Genomic DNA, 16,010 nt, shown 5'->3' with positions numbered 1-16,010 from the left:
AAGCTGGTAGAGCTACTTATGAAAAATACCCACACATGCATTCATTGAGGGTTTCACTTGGAGAATAATGTATACAGCCAGAAACCAAAACATGTTAACAGAGAGTCTATGAGCCCCAATCAAAAGCTCACAATATATACAGTATTTAGGTAACCAGCTGCCAAGACCTCTGCACATCATTCTCTGGTCTGAGTGCTGCCAGGGACTGGCAGTCCAGTCTCCTGGTTGTCCCTTTCCCCCACCTTTGCTGCAGTCCTGTTTCTTTTGGATGAGGACCGGAAGCTCTGGTTCAGGGGTGTGGGCCTGGCTCACAAGCCCCCAAAATCTGCGGACAACAGTCACTGGGCTCTGAACTGGTCAAGAGCATGTAAGGTGTTTGTCAGAGGCAGGGGAAAGTCAGTCAGAGAAAGAAACAGAGGGAGGAAGATTGTTCATTACATGTCATGCATGGTCAGTCTTGGAGAGAGACCATGAACAAGTGAAACCTCTGTGTGCATCTTCTTAGGTACTTGCTAGTCCTCTACTTTGTCAGCAGACTCCCACGCAGCTCCACTGGCAACCCTAACAGGAGGATTGCAAGGTATCTGCAGGCAGTTATGTAGCTCTGAATGTGCTTGCAGAACTTATGTCCATGTATTTATGTCTTCTGGCATTTGTTTTACCATTCCATGGCCACACCAGCCACCTTATGAATATCAGAGTCCAAGATTAGAAAATAGTTACCCAGCCTGAAACCTAGACCCCATAACAAAACATTCATTGCCTTTTCAGAAACATCTAGAAGTAAAGGCTGAGACAATAATTTAGTTTTGTTTATGCTAGAGGCTAAACCAAACGAAAAATCTAATCCATACTTCCATGCACAAGTGGATGCAAACTGCACTGATTCAGTGCAGAACACGGAATTGCTGGTTTCCTATGCTCCTGTACACTTAGGGATGTCGGAAGCGACCAGTTCTGCATGAATGTATGAAGACACTGCACATTATGTAGCTCCTGAAGTGCAGTACAATTTTGTTTATTAAGGTAGAAATGAGAATGGCCCAGACTGAGCTCTTCTACCTCAGGTGCAACTCCCTCTGGTTACAGGCTGGTGGTACATTGTACCTCGTGCCTGCAGTTCTCAGTTCCTCGCAGATGGGATTCAACAAGGTATCTCAAGCACCAGTAGCTCTGTGAAGTACTTCACCAAATAGGGTCCTGAAAGACATCAGGTCCCTTAAATGCCAGTTTGGCCTGCTGAGGGAGCGGTGGATTCACTCCACATCTGATGAGAGGATTCAAATTGTCAGTTCAGTGGGAGAATCTTTCTGTTGAGGGGATGAAAAGCTCAGAGGACCTCACTCATGCTCAGTGGTCTTGTAATTAAATGTTACACACTTGATGAGCATTGCATTGCAAGCCTCAAGGCTAATTTACATGTTACCACCAAAATGTCTTATTTTATTTTGCTTGTAAAAATACTGTACAGGCATCATTGCATGTCATTGCAAATGGTTTGTATCAATGATGCTTGGGCGACTCTCAAAATTACTAAAAGCTGTACATAATTACTGCTAAAGAGCCCCGTACAGAACCAATAATACTTCCTCTACAATAGCTATTTTATGACTAAGATGGCTTTCCTGATGTGACTGACAATGCTAGGATCACAAACAAGCAGCCTGCCAGCAAATAAAGAATAGCTTTTTGGGGAAACAAAGTAGTTTGATTCAATTATAGTATTACATGTATAATTAAAGTGTATGTTGCTTTTCCAAGAGTTGCCCATAATTTAAGACAGTAAGACAGGGTGGGAGGAAGGAGAGAATAGTGAAAGTGGATAGAAGCTAGTTGTAAGAATGGTGATAGGTATGATGCCAATATAAGGTATTTACTGGAACATTAAATGCTTTCTGTTGTAAAAGTTGCTTTTAGTGATTTGGGCCACATGACTCACTGTTACTCTTTACGCAATGGATGAGTGAAAAGAGAAGCAGCTTCTTGAGACTCTGGGATCCATTTAGCACATACACCTTTATCAGTTTCTTGTTCTGAGGCGGTCATCCCACAAGTAACATTTCAATGAAGGCATATCAGATGGACTGAACTGCCATTTCTTACAATTCACTATTTCTTTAATGCTTATGTGACTGACTTCAAAGCAGTGCTAAAGCACTGCAACCATTTATTGGAATATATTAATAATAATAAATTAGAGTTTCATTCACTGAATTCCAGCTCTTAGAAGAATAAACAACCTTGTGCAGATGCAGAAGAAAGGCAGGGAAATATTAGATGACTTACCCACAGTCTGCAGCAGGTGAGTGGGAGAATTAGAAACAGAACCTCTGGCCTCTGGCCTTTCTTCCAAATCATCTTTCCTGTGTTTGTGCCACAGTAAAATGATTTTGCATATGTCCTGTCTCAGAAATATGAAAAATATATGCAATATGCAAAGCAGCCAATTGGACTGCCTTTTGGAATATATCATCATTTATGAAAGGTGCATCTTGAAGCCTAAACAGATTGTGTGCAATTAATTGCAAACTGTCAAAGAGACTACAGCACTTTACTGCCAATTTGTAAATAAAACCTAGTATGCAAATGGCTTAGGCAAGTAAAGTAAGTTTCTGTGGATAAAGGAAAGGCAATGTGCAAATGGAACGGCACACCATTTTTATAATCCAGCCCTTTAAGAATTTTGCTGACTCTATAGGAAAGTGGTGTGGTGCGGAGTCATTGAACACAGCTAGGCTCCTCCACAGGTAAATATTTTACATAACCCAAATGAAGAAGTCATTTATTTGAAAAGCTAAAAGAATAAAAAAGTCATCAAGTGCAAAAAGAAACATATTTTTTATTAAAATCTTGGTAGATACACAAGCATTTTTGTACCTTAAAGATGTGCTGAACGATGGTGATGAAGTGTGGATCATTCCAAATATAGGGGACTGCAAACAAAGCAGATTCCCTTTATGTCCTGATTCTGACCCTCAAATGATCTTTGTTATAAATATGCTCATCCTGGTGGCTGGCCAATACCTGACTCGATTCCTTATCCAGTGCTGTCTAGCTCCCTTTGTATCACTGCTGTTACCATCCTATACCTCATTGTTCCCCCTCCGTAATATTCAATAAATACAATATGTTTGGTGCCACTGCTGATCTGCTGAGCCAGTCAGTGGCTGGCCCAGTGACTCAGACTTGATCTCAGCTTCAAAAGAAAAATTATGATGCCTGTCTTTCTAGGTTTGAACCCCTCTGGTGAACAGTATCACAAATGTAATACAGACCTTCAGTAATTACTGAAACAGCAGTTTGTCACAAGCTGCTGGTGGCACTGATGGACAATCTGCTTGTGGGTATAGTTAGAGGAAGGAATATGTAGGAAAATGATATTTGTGACAGGCTTAACTTGGAATTTTTTTTTCAGGGGATGAAATGTACATGCAGAGGCAGTGTAGATGAAGAACTGGATTCTCATATTCATCAACAATTCTTTCCACCTCTCTGGTATTTAATATATATGCAAAAATTACTCCAGTGTAAATGAGAATGTGGCCCAAGTAGTAGCCACAACTACATGAAGTGCAGTTTGTATCTCCTCTGAAGTTCACATACATCAGCAGTTTCCAAAACACGTAGATTTGGCCCTTGGGGAAGAGCAGAACTGCCTACATACCCCAGTCACAATCCACACTGATGCCATTGAGGGGATCCTTGCAATGCTCAGTAAATAAAAAAATCCCTTCTTCACTCCCCTGAGTCTTGTAGCAGGCCCAGAGCTTACTGCCACATACAGGCACTTCCCTGTGCTCTGTGAACCTGAAAAAAATGGAAACCTAAAAGTCCGCCCTTCACGTGAAGCAATTCTCTTTATTCTTTTTCTCCCCTTATCTTGTAGTGCAAATGCAGTTCCAGAAATGACATAAAACATCCGAATCCAGGCATGGTGAGGTAAATTCAAGGTTGAGAGAAGATGAAAGAAAAAATAGACTCTGAGCCTGATAGGCTTTGGATGGAGCTTTACAGGGAATCAGCACTCCAAAGGATGCTGTCGTGGGGGTGACCTGCCCACGCAGGGGAAACAGGCCCAGCTCGCTGCAAGATCAGAAATCTAGAATGGAGAAGAGGGAATGTGCTGTTTGACCCAAGCCAAATTCATAATGACACTTTGTTTCACAGCTTAATATTTAAAATGTGTTGCTCCAATTAGTGAGTTGAAGAATTTTCTAGGAGACACAGTCTCTCCTCCCCAAATTAAGGTATTTTAATTTCTTTCAGGATTTTTTTGGAACTAGATTGCACTTGACTCTAGGGACAGAATGTTTCCTTCGTAAATCATTGCTGAGTTTATGGCACAAACAGCTATGTCCCTCCAGCCTTTATTAACTCAAACTTACGAAGTCTATGTGTCCACACACCCTTGTTTGTTGCACTGCTGGAGACTGCTCGTGTTTCACCAGAAAAGGCTCTCCAGTCTGCAGCTATCGTATTTTCTCTCTTGTGTCACTCAAGCAAACTGCCTTGCAGCTGGCTTGCCGCCGAGGTGGGAGCAGGGCCACTGAAGCCCGCTGCCCCCAGCCAGGGGCCTGGCTCACCAGGAACTCGCTCGGCACCACAGGTGCAGACACAAGCTGGGCTCTCCCCAGCGCTGCCAGGAGCCAAACGGGATTTTGCCTGAATAAGTACTGGAGAATGGGGCTCTCTTTCAGAGCTACAAACAACTCTTTAAAATACTGGGAGTGTTCAGAAGATGGAAATTTGCTATATTACAATTTCAGAAAGCAGCAGATGAACACCGGACATAATGACCTCCCCTCTTCTGAACAGCTAACCCAAACATGGTGAGTCCTCTGTACAGTCCAGCTTCAGCCCTTGACTGTGTTCATGAGAGTTATTTTGATGTACTGTGATGAATGCAAGATGAATGCATAAAAAGCAGAGTTCAATAAGCAGTATGGAACAGTGTTCGTATGCTGGCTTACAGGTTTACCCTACAGCTACTATGCTAGTTGTTTCCAGCCTTAAGTCATGAGAATTTGGTTGGTACTCAGGGTTTTGCCTTGCCTTTCCCCTCTCTGCCACTGAAGTAATCTGGAGTCATCATTTTCAACTGAAAATTTTTAAGTGTTATCTTTATCTGTCATTGCCAGTGTCTCTAAGAGCTCAACCCATTCCTCTTACCACTACCTCTGCAGGTGCTTGTGGAAAGTGAGGAGGAAATCAACACTGCGTGTGCCTGTTGCCAGCGTGACTCCACAGTTTCCCAGCTCTGGTGAAGTACCAGTGTGTGCTGAGCAACACTGATGCTATCCAGGGATACTAACGTGTACGTCATGTAATGCTTGTATGTCACAAAGATTTTGGAGGGTAGAATAGTGAGGGAGAATAGGGAGAGCCTATTATTTTCTTTAGAAATAGCCTTCCTCCTCTGTTGTCCCTTGACATCTGCCCCTCACAACAGGCTTGTGGTGCAATATGCATGTCTACCCCCTGCAAAGGCTCTGCTCCTTTTAGAAAAAACTTCCAGAAGGATACCGACAGCACTGAAATCCCACTCAGTCTGCTTGGTTTTTACCAGCCCTATGCGATTGCCCTGCAAGAAGAGAGGAATATTTTCCCTGCTCTCTGGAGTAAAGTCCTCCATTACCATGTCATGAAAGAAAACAGGCTGTTTGGTAGCTAAGGAAAAATGCTGACTTTAAACCTGAGATAAGGCTCTATCATTTACACTAATGAGCTCACTGGTGGGGAATTTGTAAAATTTTATGATAAAAAGTAGCTGTAGTCAGTGTTTGATGGAATTTACTATTTTACTTTTTTGCTGAAAATACACATAACTACTAATAATTTTTCCAGCCAAACCTAGAGAGAAATAAATGCAGCGAGAATTGCCCCAGTAGAAGTTCAAAGATCTTATAAGTAATCCATTATTTTAAAGATTTATTCTTTAATCATGGGTTGGTCTAAATTCTGCTGAGAAGGCTATAGACACTTTTAACTGGTTGAATAACAAATTAGTTACTCAGAAGGAGGAGCCCTTAATGAAATATTAATATCAGGATTTTAATTGCTGGTAACTTATGGTTAAAAGTTAACCCCCTAGATCTGATAGTCATCATTGTCCTGTCAGATTTTGATTTCTGATGGAAGTGTGCCCTGAGATGCACCCTGGGGTTGCCTTGTAATAGCTTCTGTGCCGGGTACCACATATGTCCAATATGTGCAGTGGAAAAGGGAGGTATCTAATAGCCTTTGTTATCTTATACTGTCAGAGCAGTAAATGACCAGTGTTAAGGAAATCTCCCAGCTACTGTAGATTACAAGAACCTAGACCGTTCTGTTCAGAATCAGAATAAAGGAGTCTGGCAGGAGAGAGTAACCCTGCTATAAAACTAGTAAAAATGGAAGAAAGCAAAGGGTATAAGTAAAGCATAAAGTAAGCAGAGAGGAATAGAGATGTCTCCAGCTGAAGGGCTGGAAAACTCTCACAGTTTGGCATGCATGTGAGACATAAATGAAATGTTTTCTCTCCACCTCTGTGGGGTTTTTTTGGTTTGTTTGGTTTTTTTTGTTTTGTTTTTTTGCAGCCTACCCACTCTATTTGAGGTGTTTAAACTCCACAGAGTCCCTGGTTCAATGCCTGGAAAAGCTGGCCAGAGATGCAATACAGTGCATTGACTTCATTGCGTGTGAGAACTCACTGCTGCATGCAGACAAGAAACAAGTCCTTATGAAATATTCCATGTACTGTTTGTACCCCTGCAGCCTTGTTTTCTACTCGGGGGTAGCTGTGGTTCTGCAGTGCTGTCTCAGCCACCTCATCCTCCTAACAGTCATGGTTTTGACTCATCACTTTGATAGCAATTTGCGAAGGGGTGCTGGGTTGTATGATAGGCACTAATCCCAGAGCAGGAACAGCAGAACAGTAAGCAATGAACATGGAGACTTGAATTTGGGTTTACTGCTGCTGAAAAGGACAGACAAAGGTATGTAGCAGATAGGAGAAACATCTGTGGAAAGAATACAAGAGGGACAGCTGGTTTATGGGCTGTTACTGATGCATCTTCTAATTCCATGAGTCCTGCAAGCACTGGGAATATGGGAAAACAAGACAGACCAACAAAAAGGATTGGTGTGAGAGTCTCTGAAGTGGCTGGTCTTGCATGTGAGTGATCACAATTACTATGATCTTTCAAGAACACATTGTATTTTTCACAATAATATTGTCAAATCCATGGCTCTTGTATCTCTGTCTTGATATGGCTCATCATGAGATTCCCTCCATCCTACACCCATCACTTTGTACCTAATACAGAAGTGCTGCTACTTTTCTTTGAGAAGAGCAGCCACTAGAGGGAAGGATGCACACAGAGAAGTTCCCCTCAGCACCTCTGGTGCTTCCTCTGTAAGTAAAAAAATAAATTCAGAATTTTACCCAGCATTTGTAAGGTGGCTTGGTTTATTCTTTCAGATAAAAGATATAGAATGAGATTAGTTTTAGTATTGCAGTTTCACCGTACATCCTGAAACACAGCCAAAATTAAGGGCCAGAAAAGAAATAAAATCACTGGCTAAATTACACAGAGGAGATTGGATTACCTGTTCAAACAGAGCTCTTAATTCTGTGTATAAATAGAATCCACAATTACAAGAGTACTGTGGTAGAAAATAAAGCCAGCCAACAGCCCCTAATAACCCCTAATTATTAGGAGTTTTAGTTAACATTTGGGCAGCTTTGGTCTTAATTCTTTTAAGTCTGAAGAGGCAGCACGACCGAGGAGGCCACATTTACAATTTCAGCAAGCACACATGCTGTTCCAACCCATGCTGGCTTTAGCTGAGTGTTCTCTGGCAGCTTGAGTTGGGATTTTGCCCTGTTAAAATATAATTACCTATCTGAATGGCGACTAATTTCCAGTTTGAGTTATTTATTTGAAACAATGCACTTGTTTTGACAGAAGTCTATGACAAGAAAAACAAATCAAGCTCCCGACCTTGGCATCATCAGTCACTTAGGAATTTTTTGCACCTGAAAGAAAACCTGCTGATATCCCATCCAAGTAATGTATTAACTTGCGTGTTATCAGTAAATACAACAGAGATCTAGCTGGAAAGCAGACACCTCTTAAGGTAAAACTGAAGTCCAATGTTACTTTTTAAAAAAAGAAAATGTTACTTTTTAAAAGCTTGATAGCACTATACTACATATGGACAATTATGGTTGTATAAACCAGAATGTTTAATAGTTGTCTCAAGGATGGTGTTTCCAGATATCTTTAGCAACGAGCTAATATTCTTTCCCAGTTTTGAAGCTGCCCTATGTAATATATATACAGGAGATTATAAATCAAATACTGTATTGCAGGCAGTCAATAAAAAGCAGCAGATGACATTATCCACATTATCTTAATAAACCGTGTTGTTCTTCAAAATATACAAAACCTAATATGTGTGCAGCCCAATGATCCTTCAAGGTAGACAATTTAATATTCATTTACTGCTGCAATCCCCACTTTGGTGAAGGCTGTGTAACAGTTTCCCCTTTGACCTTCTGTTTGCAACTGCCCATATCCATCAAGAATTCCCACTTCTGAGACTGAAGTTTGCCACGACTGCGAACTGCAAAAGGTGAATTTTTATTTCAACTTTTTATCACAATCTTTCTGAACATTTCAAAACACATGACAGTACAGGGAATACATTAAGCTTATTTTGTTCGATATTCTCTGGCCAGAAGTGAGATCTGAAAATAAAAATCAGAACTATTTTTCTATAGGAAGGAGTGCATGATTAATTTTGGGAAGCAATCTGGTTTCATTTGATCAAATAAAATTACAGGACGTTTGGATATGAACGTACACAAATGATCACCTGGCAGTTATTCTCAGGTACACGCCTTGGAAAGCATACGTACTCTTTAGGTGTCCATGCTACTGTTGGGTTTTACCCTCAGTGATGCCATCTTTCTCCTGCATGCACAAGTGATCAGGAGAGAATTCCCTTGGCCTGGTGGTGTTCTCCCCTGGCACCTGAACCAGCAGCCTGTCTGTGCCATCTTCTGTCCTTTCTCTGCTGTGTACCACCTGCGCTGGCAGGCGTGTGGCACTGCAAGGCTCTGTGGCCTTTCTTATGCTACAGGGTGAGGAACATTACAGATAATTTCTGCTGAATGGCACCTTAACAGTTCATCTGCTCCTGCTGTGCACTCTTTCACTGAACTCAGCCTGCTCTTTGAGATACCTTAATTGCTTGCTGGGGAAGCTGAAGGTGACACCATAAGCAAATCACCATAAATACATGCAAACCTTTCTTACAACAGCAAATCAGACGCTTATAGATAGAGCACAATATGGATCAGCAAGAGCTGTTTTGCTCTAAATCTCATTTTCACACATCTTCAGACTTTGTACAGAATCCCAGCAGATGTTTGGGAAGACAAGTAGCTTAAGTTTATATCGGCATATATAAATCCCTGAATTGCTTTTTGCTGTTTATACTTCATAAACTAATATAGCAGTGAACAAACTGCATTTTCAGAATTGTGAACAAACTGAATTTCGTAAGAGTTACCCAGTTATGGGCCAGACCTTGCATTTCTTACTCAAGAAAGATTAAATCAGAAGGCAAGTAGTCTGTGAAAAGCTGGTTTTATCCACAGCTAGCTAAAGTCTTGATAAATTATTCTCTCGAAGGAAAAATAAAGGTTTCCAGTAGATTTCTCTGTGCTTGTTTTCAGAGAAGCTTATGCTTGCCCCCCTTAGAGGCTTTCTTCATAAGTGAAGCTAAAGTTAAATGTCTAGTGAGACTGAGTTTCTAAAGATGATTTTCCTAAAACAGGATTAAGGCTCACTGACGGTGTAATGCAGGGCAGGTAATGTTGCTGTTGCTCATGATTTAAACTGCTCTGTAGCTAAACTATATTTTGGTTTCTACAGATAATGGTTCAGTACCTCTGAGCTTTGAACTTGCTTCTGTAAGAGGTAGAAACCATGTTATTTTGGCCTCTCTGTATTTTTTTTCTGGAACAAAATGAGCAACCCTCTCATGATCTAAGCAGGATAGTAACCAGTCCTAAAGCAGTCTTTCAGAAACTTATTGAGGATCATTCCATTAATCTTTTTCTCCCCAGATTATTACCATGGGTGAAACATTAGGGGAGCTCTACAAACTAATAGTCTGTGGTCAATCTGTCAACATCAAGGTCACGGCTAGTTACACTGCAATGGACAGTTCGCATATTTTCTCCGTATCCACTAAAGTATTTCTTAAAAGCAAACATCAAACAATGAGCTCTGCCTGACAAATAGTTTCAGTCTAATATCTAAAACATCTATTACAGTTTGTTAATACCGTGACACTGTTCCCATCGTATCTGAATGACAATTGCACTATTGTATCTCAATGACATTGATTAACAAGGCAGTTTGTAATTAGATGGGGTAATGTAATTCCTGGCTCTCTGTAAACATCTGGATTTTCAAATCTGCACTCCTAGCTTGGGAGCTCTGTGCCACGCATCACTAATTACGCCGTGTTCTTATATATCAGTACCTACGTCCTCCTGCTGAGCGTCTCTTCTTTGTTCCCAGTATGAGTGAGAGGCTGTTGTCAATACAGAGAAAATCAACATAACTGCCTAGCGCCGCATGTGACATTTAATGAAAATGAAGTAATGTCTAATTTGCATGGCTGGTGTTACTTTATTAAAGCCAGAACTGCAGAGGCTGGGTGCTACAGTGCTAGTCAAGTGTGCAAGACTGATAGTCTGCAGCAACGATGGTGTCTGGCACAGGAAACTTTGCATGCTCCCCCTTTCCTGCCTGCCCACCTCGTAAGTGAGGACTAGGGCTTCTGGTAAAAGTGACAGATTTGTTCATTTTTCCAGGCCCATCTGTTCTTGTTCCTTCTGTTAACTCCATCCGTCAGAGCCTGCGAAGAGGTCAAGGCAGGCAGGGGAGGAAGGCCCACCCTGCCTCCTCCCAGGGGGATCACACAAAACATCAAGGGCAACTTCCAGCTCAGGAGGGAAACCCCTCCTGGATTCGAATAGCAAGCTACAAATAAAAAGCTCGATAGCACAAGAGAATTGACTTCTGTCATGCACAAGAAGTGTCTTAAAAGAGAAATATATAAATATTTTTTACATAAAAAAGAGCAATTATGTTGGAAGAACGCATAGTCAAGCACTCAAAAAATTTAAAAGGGCAGAGTTGTGCTCCTTCAGTTTCCATTTTCCCACATCATTTTGCCAGTACTGACAAGGATGCAAAATGCTCATTTTGGCTGATTGTCATTTGCTTTAGCCTTATTAGTACCGTTTAGAAATACTTAGAAATGTTAATTTTATTTTTTAAAAAGTTTCTGATTCTGACTTCAGACTCAGTTAAGAAGGTCAGCAGTAATAATGCATTATAAGTCATAAACTTATGTCTTGAAGTAAAACGTAACACACCTTCTAACAGGTGGTGGCTCCGCCCACTCAGTTTTATCTCATTTTCTACTTCTCAGGAGAGTTTTTGTTTCTATTTTCTTATCTTCCTAACTCCTTTCTGACCAGTTTCCTTCCCCTGTAATCATTTTGCCATTACATTGGTTTCCAGACTGCTTAACTGCTGAAAGTCTAAAATAAAGTGCAGGTTTGATGCCGTTGGTTGCAACTACAGCCTGTCCCCTAGACCCAGCCAGCACCAACCCACGGGCAAACTCAGATATTACAGACTCCTGTCTGAGCAACTTTACAGACACGCATTTAACTTAGCAGGGCAGTAATATGAACGAAGTTTTGTTTGTAGCTGTTTTCAGAGAGAGATCAATTTGCCAGGTAAAAATCTGATGAGTCACATAATCAGAACAGCACAGTAAAATAAATTAAAGCCTTTACCAAAAGGCATGATGGTTTGCACTGGAGCCCAGTTTTGGCTGCTATTCAGTTTCCCAGAGAGGATGCTACAAACTCCATATAAGTTTTTATCTCTGAACAGAAGTTTGCAAACAGATCTGCCAGTTAGAAAAATATTTTGTTCCAGTGGTTTGTTTCTAATGGCTCATCAGTCAACCTCTTCTTTCTCAATCCCGGGTGATGATGTTTTGACAGCACCTCCAGAGGAAACACTGGTCAGATGTCCACCACGACAGAGCAGCCTCTGCCCACTTTAGGGAATCACGCCGGCCCTAAAACCGCGGTCCCGGCCGGGGCCGCCCGGGGCAGGGCCGGCCCCGGGCTGTGCCCTCCCCTAACGGCCGGGGGCTCTGACGCCCAGAGAGGTCTCCGCGTGCTCGCAAAGTTTCTTGCTCGGGAAGCCTCGCCGGAGGCACTGCGTTTTGTTCCTCCCCGGGACGTGAACGGGGCGGCCGAGAGAGACAGCGGGGCTCGGACAGCCCGGGCGGGGGAACGGACCCGGCGCGATCTCCGGCGGGGAGGGCGCGGGAGGGCGGACCCGGCCGCGGCTCAGAGCACGGCCGCTGCCGCTCGGCGCCGGCGGCAGGACCCTGCCCTGCCCTTGCCCCTGCCCCTGCCCCTGCCCCGCTCCCTCCCAGCCTTCCTCGCCCAGGCGCAACGCAGGGACCCGCGGCCCCGTTCCGCCCCCGGGCCCTCGGCCAGGCTTTGCCCGACACCCCGCTCCTCGCCGAGCTGCCGCGGGTGCTCTCCCGCCCCGCGTCCCCCGCCGCGCCGCCCCGGCCCGGCTCCGCGCCGTGCCGCCGCGCCCCGGCACTCCTACCTGCGCGGTGCGGTGCGGTGCGGGCGGCTGCTCGGCACCTGCTCCCGCGCCCGCGCCCGCGCCGCCTAACAAAAGCCGCGGCGTCAGGTGGCAGGAGACGGACTGCGCGGCCATTGGCGGCGGCGGCGCGCGGCGGGCGCCGGTTGGGCCGGGCGCGGCGGGGGCGGGTGCGGGGCGCTGACGCCAGCGCGGGGCCGGTGGGGAGGCGGGGCCGCGCCTCGCGCCGTCTTTGTGCTCGCCGGCAGCCCCGGCAGCGCCGCCGCCTCCCGCCGCCTCCCTCAGCCCCGCGCGGCGCGGCGGGCGGCTCCGCTCGGCTCGGCTCCTCTCGGCTCGGCTCCGCAGCGCTCCGCGCCGCCCCGCCGCTTCCCGCCCCGCACCGCCCCGCGCTATGTGTGCCGGCGCTCCCGTGCCTCCTCGCGGCCGCTTCCCACCCGGCGGGGCGCTCTCGGCCCCGCTCTGAGAGCGCGGCGCGGCGGGGCAGGGAGCGAGCGGAGCGCAGCCCGGACGTGCCGCCGGGCGCGGAGCGGCGCGGAGCGAAGGGAGCGCGGCGCCATGCGGGGCCCGGGGCTGGGGCTGGGGCTGGGGCTGGGGCTGCTGCTGGGCGCGGCGTGGCTGGCGTGCGGGCAGAACGAGACGGAGCCCATCGTGCTGGAGGGGAAGTGCCTCGTGGTGTGCGACTCCAACCCCACCTCCGACCCCACCGGCACGGCGCTCGGCATCTCCGTGCGCTCCGGCAGCGCCAAGGTCGCCTTCTCCGCCATCCGCAGCACCAACCACGAGCCCTCCGAGATGAGCAACCGCACCATGATCATCTACTTCGACCAGGTGGGGCGGCCGCGGCGGGGCGGCGGGGCTCCGGGCGCGCCGCCGCCGCAGGAGGGAAGTTGCTGGGGAAGGTGGCGGGGCCGGGCCGGGGACGCGCCGCCCCGCGGGGCCCTGCCCGCGGCGTGGCGAGGGGGGGGGTGTGGGGGGGGGCGAGTGGGGGCGCTGGGGCGGCCGCGGGGCAGCGGGGCTGGGCGGCGGCGGCGGCCCCGCGGAGGTGCTGACGGTGCCCTTCCCTTCCAGGTACTAGTGAATATCGGCAGCAACTTCGACTCGGAGCGGAGCACTTTTATCTCGCCCAGGAAAGGGATTTACAGTTTCAATTTTCACGTGGTGAAAGTGTACAACAGGCAAACCATCCAGGTCAGCCCCAAACGCCGTCGCCTCGCTCCGCGGGCAGCGCGGGAGGGCGCGGACCGCGTCCGCAGCCCGGCGGGGCCGGGGGCCGCGCGCCTGAGCCGCCGCCGCCGGGAGCGCCGACCTCCCGGCGCATCCCCGCCCGGGGGGACGGTGCCCAAAGGGCCGCGCAGCCCCAGCAGGCCCCCGCCCGGCCCCTGCCCGCAGGAGCCGTCCCGGGACGGGAGGTGGTTGCCCGACGGCCGCCTGCCGTCCCCTCCCAGCCTGCCCGGGCCCCCGGGCTGCCCCGTGCCGCGCAGTGCCGGCGGGCGCACCCCTGCACAGAGCCGGTGGGAACCGCGGCCCCCGGTGGGCTCCTCAGCTGCTCTCGGGCGGCAGAAGGTTTCGTAGGGATTTGGGGTGCAGGGAGGGGCCTATGGCAGCCATACAATAAGGAATACAGCTCTCTGTGTGTGTATGCAGCTACCCTATACGTGCCTTCCATATGTGGTTCGATGCATACGCACCTCCAGGTAGGGATAATAAAATAGCAGCCTGAAGCCAGGTAGCATAACCTAGCAGGAAATCTGTCTGCGTAGCGATGCGCATCACCAAGGTGAATGTACAGCTACACAGCACCGTTCTTGTGTAAGTGGCTTCACACATCTAGATTGGGCAGGTAGCGTATTATTACTGTGGGGTATGCAGTCCCGGGATCATTAATGCGAGCTGAGCAGGGCTTATTGACTGTGTTGTGGCATATTGTCTTTGCTGCCTAACAAAGGAAAACTACCTCTTGAATACACTTCAAACGCGCTGACTCCAGCGGCTGTGGCTCTGCTCCTCGCTGTCTCTGAGGTTTCGCATAAAGCCATCTTTCAATAAGTACGAGCAGGCCTCTTTTCATAGCCTGAAAACACAGGCACCCTATTGAAATTCTTCAAAACAGGATCAATGTCCTGTTTTATATGCACCGGGTGTTTTGATGTGATTGTCGGTCTAAAACAGCGGTGAAAGGCTTCTTCCTTTAGAGTAGGTACCTTAGCTGGGTTCAGATTGGTATTTCATTTTTATGGGGCTGGAGTTTCAGCTGTCAGAAGAGGCCCTTTCTTAACTAAGCATTTTGCCTGCTAGGCGAGCCCCGGCGGTGTCGTTGTCTGACTTTAATTGATGGAGGGCTTTGTTTTATCTTGCTCTTTAGGTGAGTTTGATGCTAAATGGGTGGCCAGTGATTTCTGCCTTTGCAGGGGACCAAGATGTGACCCGAGAAGCTGCTAGCAATGGAGTCCTGATTCAGATGGAGAAAGGAGACAGAGCTTATCTAAAACTGGAGAGAGGAAACTTGATGGGAGGCTGGAAGTACTCGACATTCTCTGGATTTCTAGTGTTCCCGCTTTAAATCACTGCTCATCCAAGAAAAGGGAGAGATCTCTTACGAATTCCCAAGTCATAGCTGGGTTTAAAGAGTCGTGGACAGCAGACTTTTTACATTCAAATATTAACGAAGCTAAATCCTGCTTAGGTTTGTGTACATCTGCTTTGAAGAATTACTACTTATTTTTGTTGCATTGCAGCCAACAGGCGGGAGACACTATAATTGATCAAGCCCCCATTTATATTCTTCTCTCTCCTCCCACAAAATTAGTTCCCATCTCTGTGTCACTGGTGTAATCTGCCATCGTTCCCCCATGGTTTCTGCCTCACACAAGTAGACTTTAGATGTTTTCATTGTCCTTTACAGCATATTTTGTAGTTTTGTTTTTAAAACATATTAATCTTGACTCTTTCTCTGAGTTTAACTTTTAAAAAAAAAAAAAAAAGCAAAGTATTTTTGAATACGTGGATGCCATGATGGAAGGGAAAATGCAATTCTTGCTGTGTACTGGCTGGCAAAAGGAAAAATTTCTACACGAAGAACTGTTCACAGCCAAGGCTGACTAGAGTATTTCAATATTTCTATGTAATTCTGAGTGATTGTGAAATTTAAGGCTGCTAAATGTTTTGATGCTTGTTTTGCTCTTGTACAATGTGGCCCAACTAAACGCCAGGAAGTATATTGAACTTTTACTATTACTCTGTAATATATGTGTGAATATCGAAAATTAATTTTTGCTTTAATTCAATAAAGTTTAAATGGGACTTTTA

At 46.2% G+C, this 16,010-nt stretch overlaps 1 protein-coding gene and 1 long non-coding RNA gene across 2 annotated transcripts in view; one reads left to right on the top strand and one right to left on the bottom strand.

Moving 5' to 3' along the window:
• LOC141929835 (uncharacterized) overlaps window positions 1–12,730 on the bottom strand; it is a 33,649-nt gene extending 20,919 nt beyond the window's left edge. Inside the window, exon 1 of the long non-coding RNA XR_012625117.1 lies at window positions 12,708–12,730. This is a non-coding gene — a long non-coding RNA (uncharacterized LOC141929835). The remainder of the gene's footprint in view (window positions 1–12,707) is intronic.
• Window positions 12,731–12,937: 207 nt separating this feature from the next.
• On the top strand, window positions 12,938–16,010 carry CBLN1 (cerebellin 1 precursor). Its single transcript, XM_074839805.1, has 3 exons — window positions 12,938–13,532; window positions 13,773–13,892; window positions 15,067–16,010. The coding sequence occupies exons 1-3, from the start codon at window positions 13,260–13,262 to the stop codon at window positions 15,262–15,264; spliced, it is 591 nt and encodes a 196-aa protein (XP_074695906.1). The 5' UTR covers window positions 12,938–13,259; the 3' UTR covers window positions 15,265–16,010.

The sequence above is a fragment of the Strix aluco genome, chromosome 14 (genome assembly GCF_031877795.1).
Source record: "Strix aluco isolate bStrAlu1 chromosome 14, bStrAlu1.hap1, whole genome shotgun sequence".
Lineage (NCBI taxonomy): Eukaryota > Metazoa > Chordata > Aves > Strigiformes > Strigidae > Strix > Strix aluco.
This window is presented reverse-complemented; position numbering and strand designations above follow the sequence as displayed.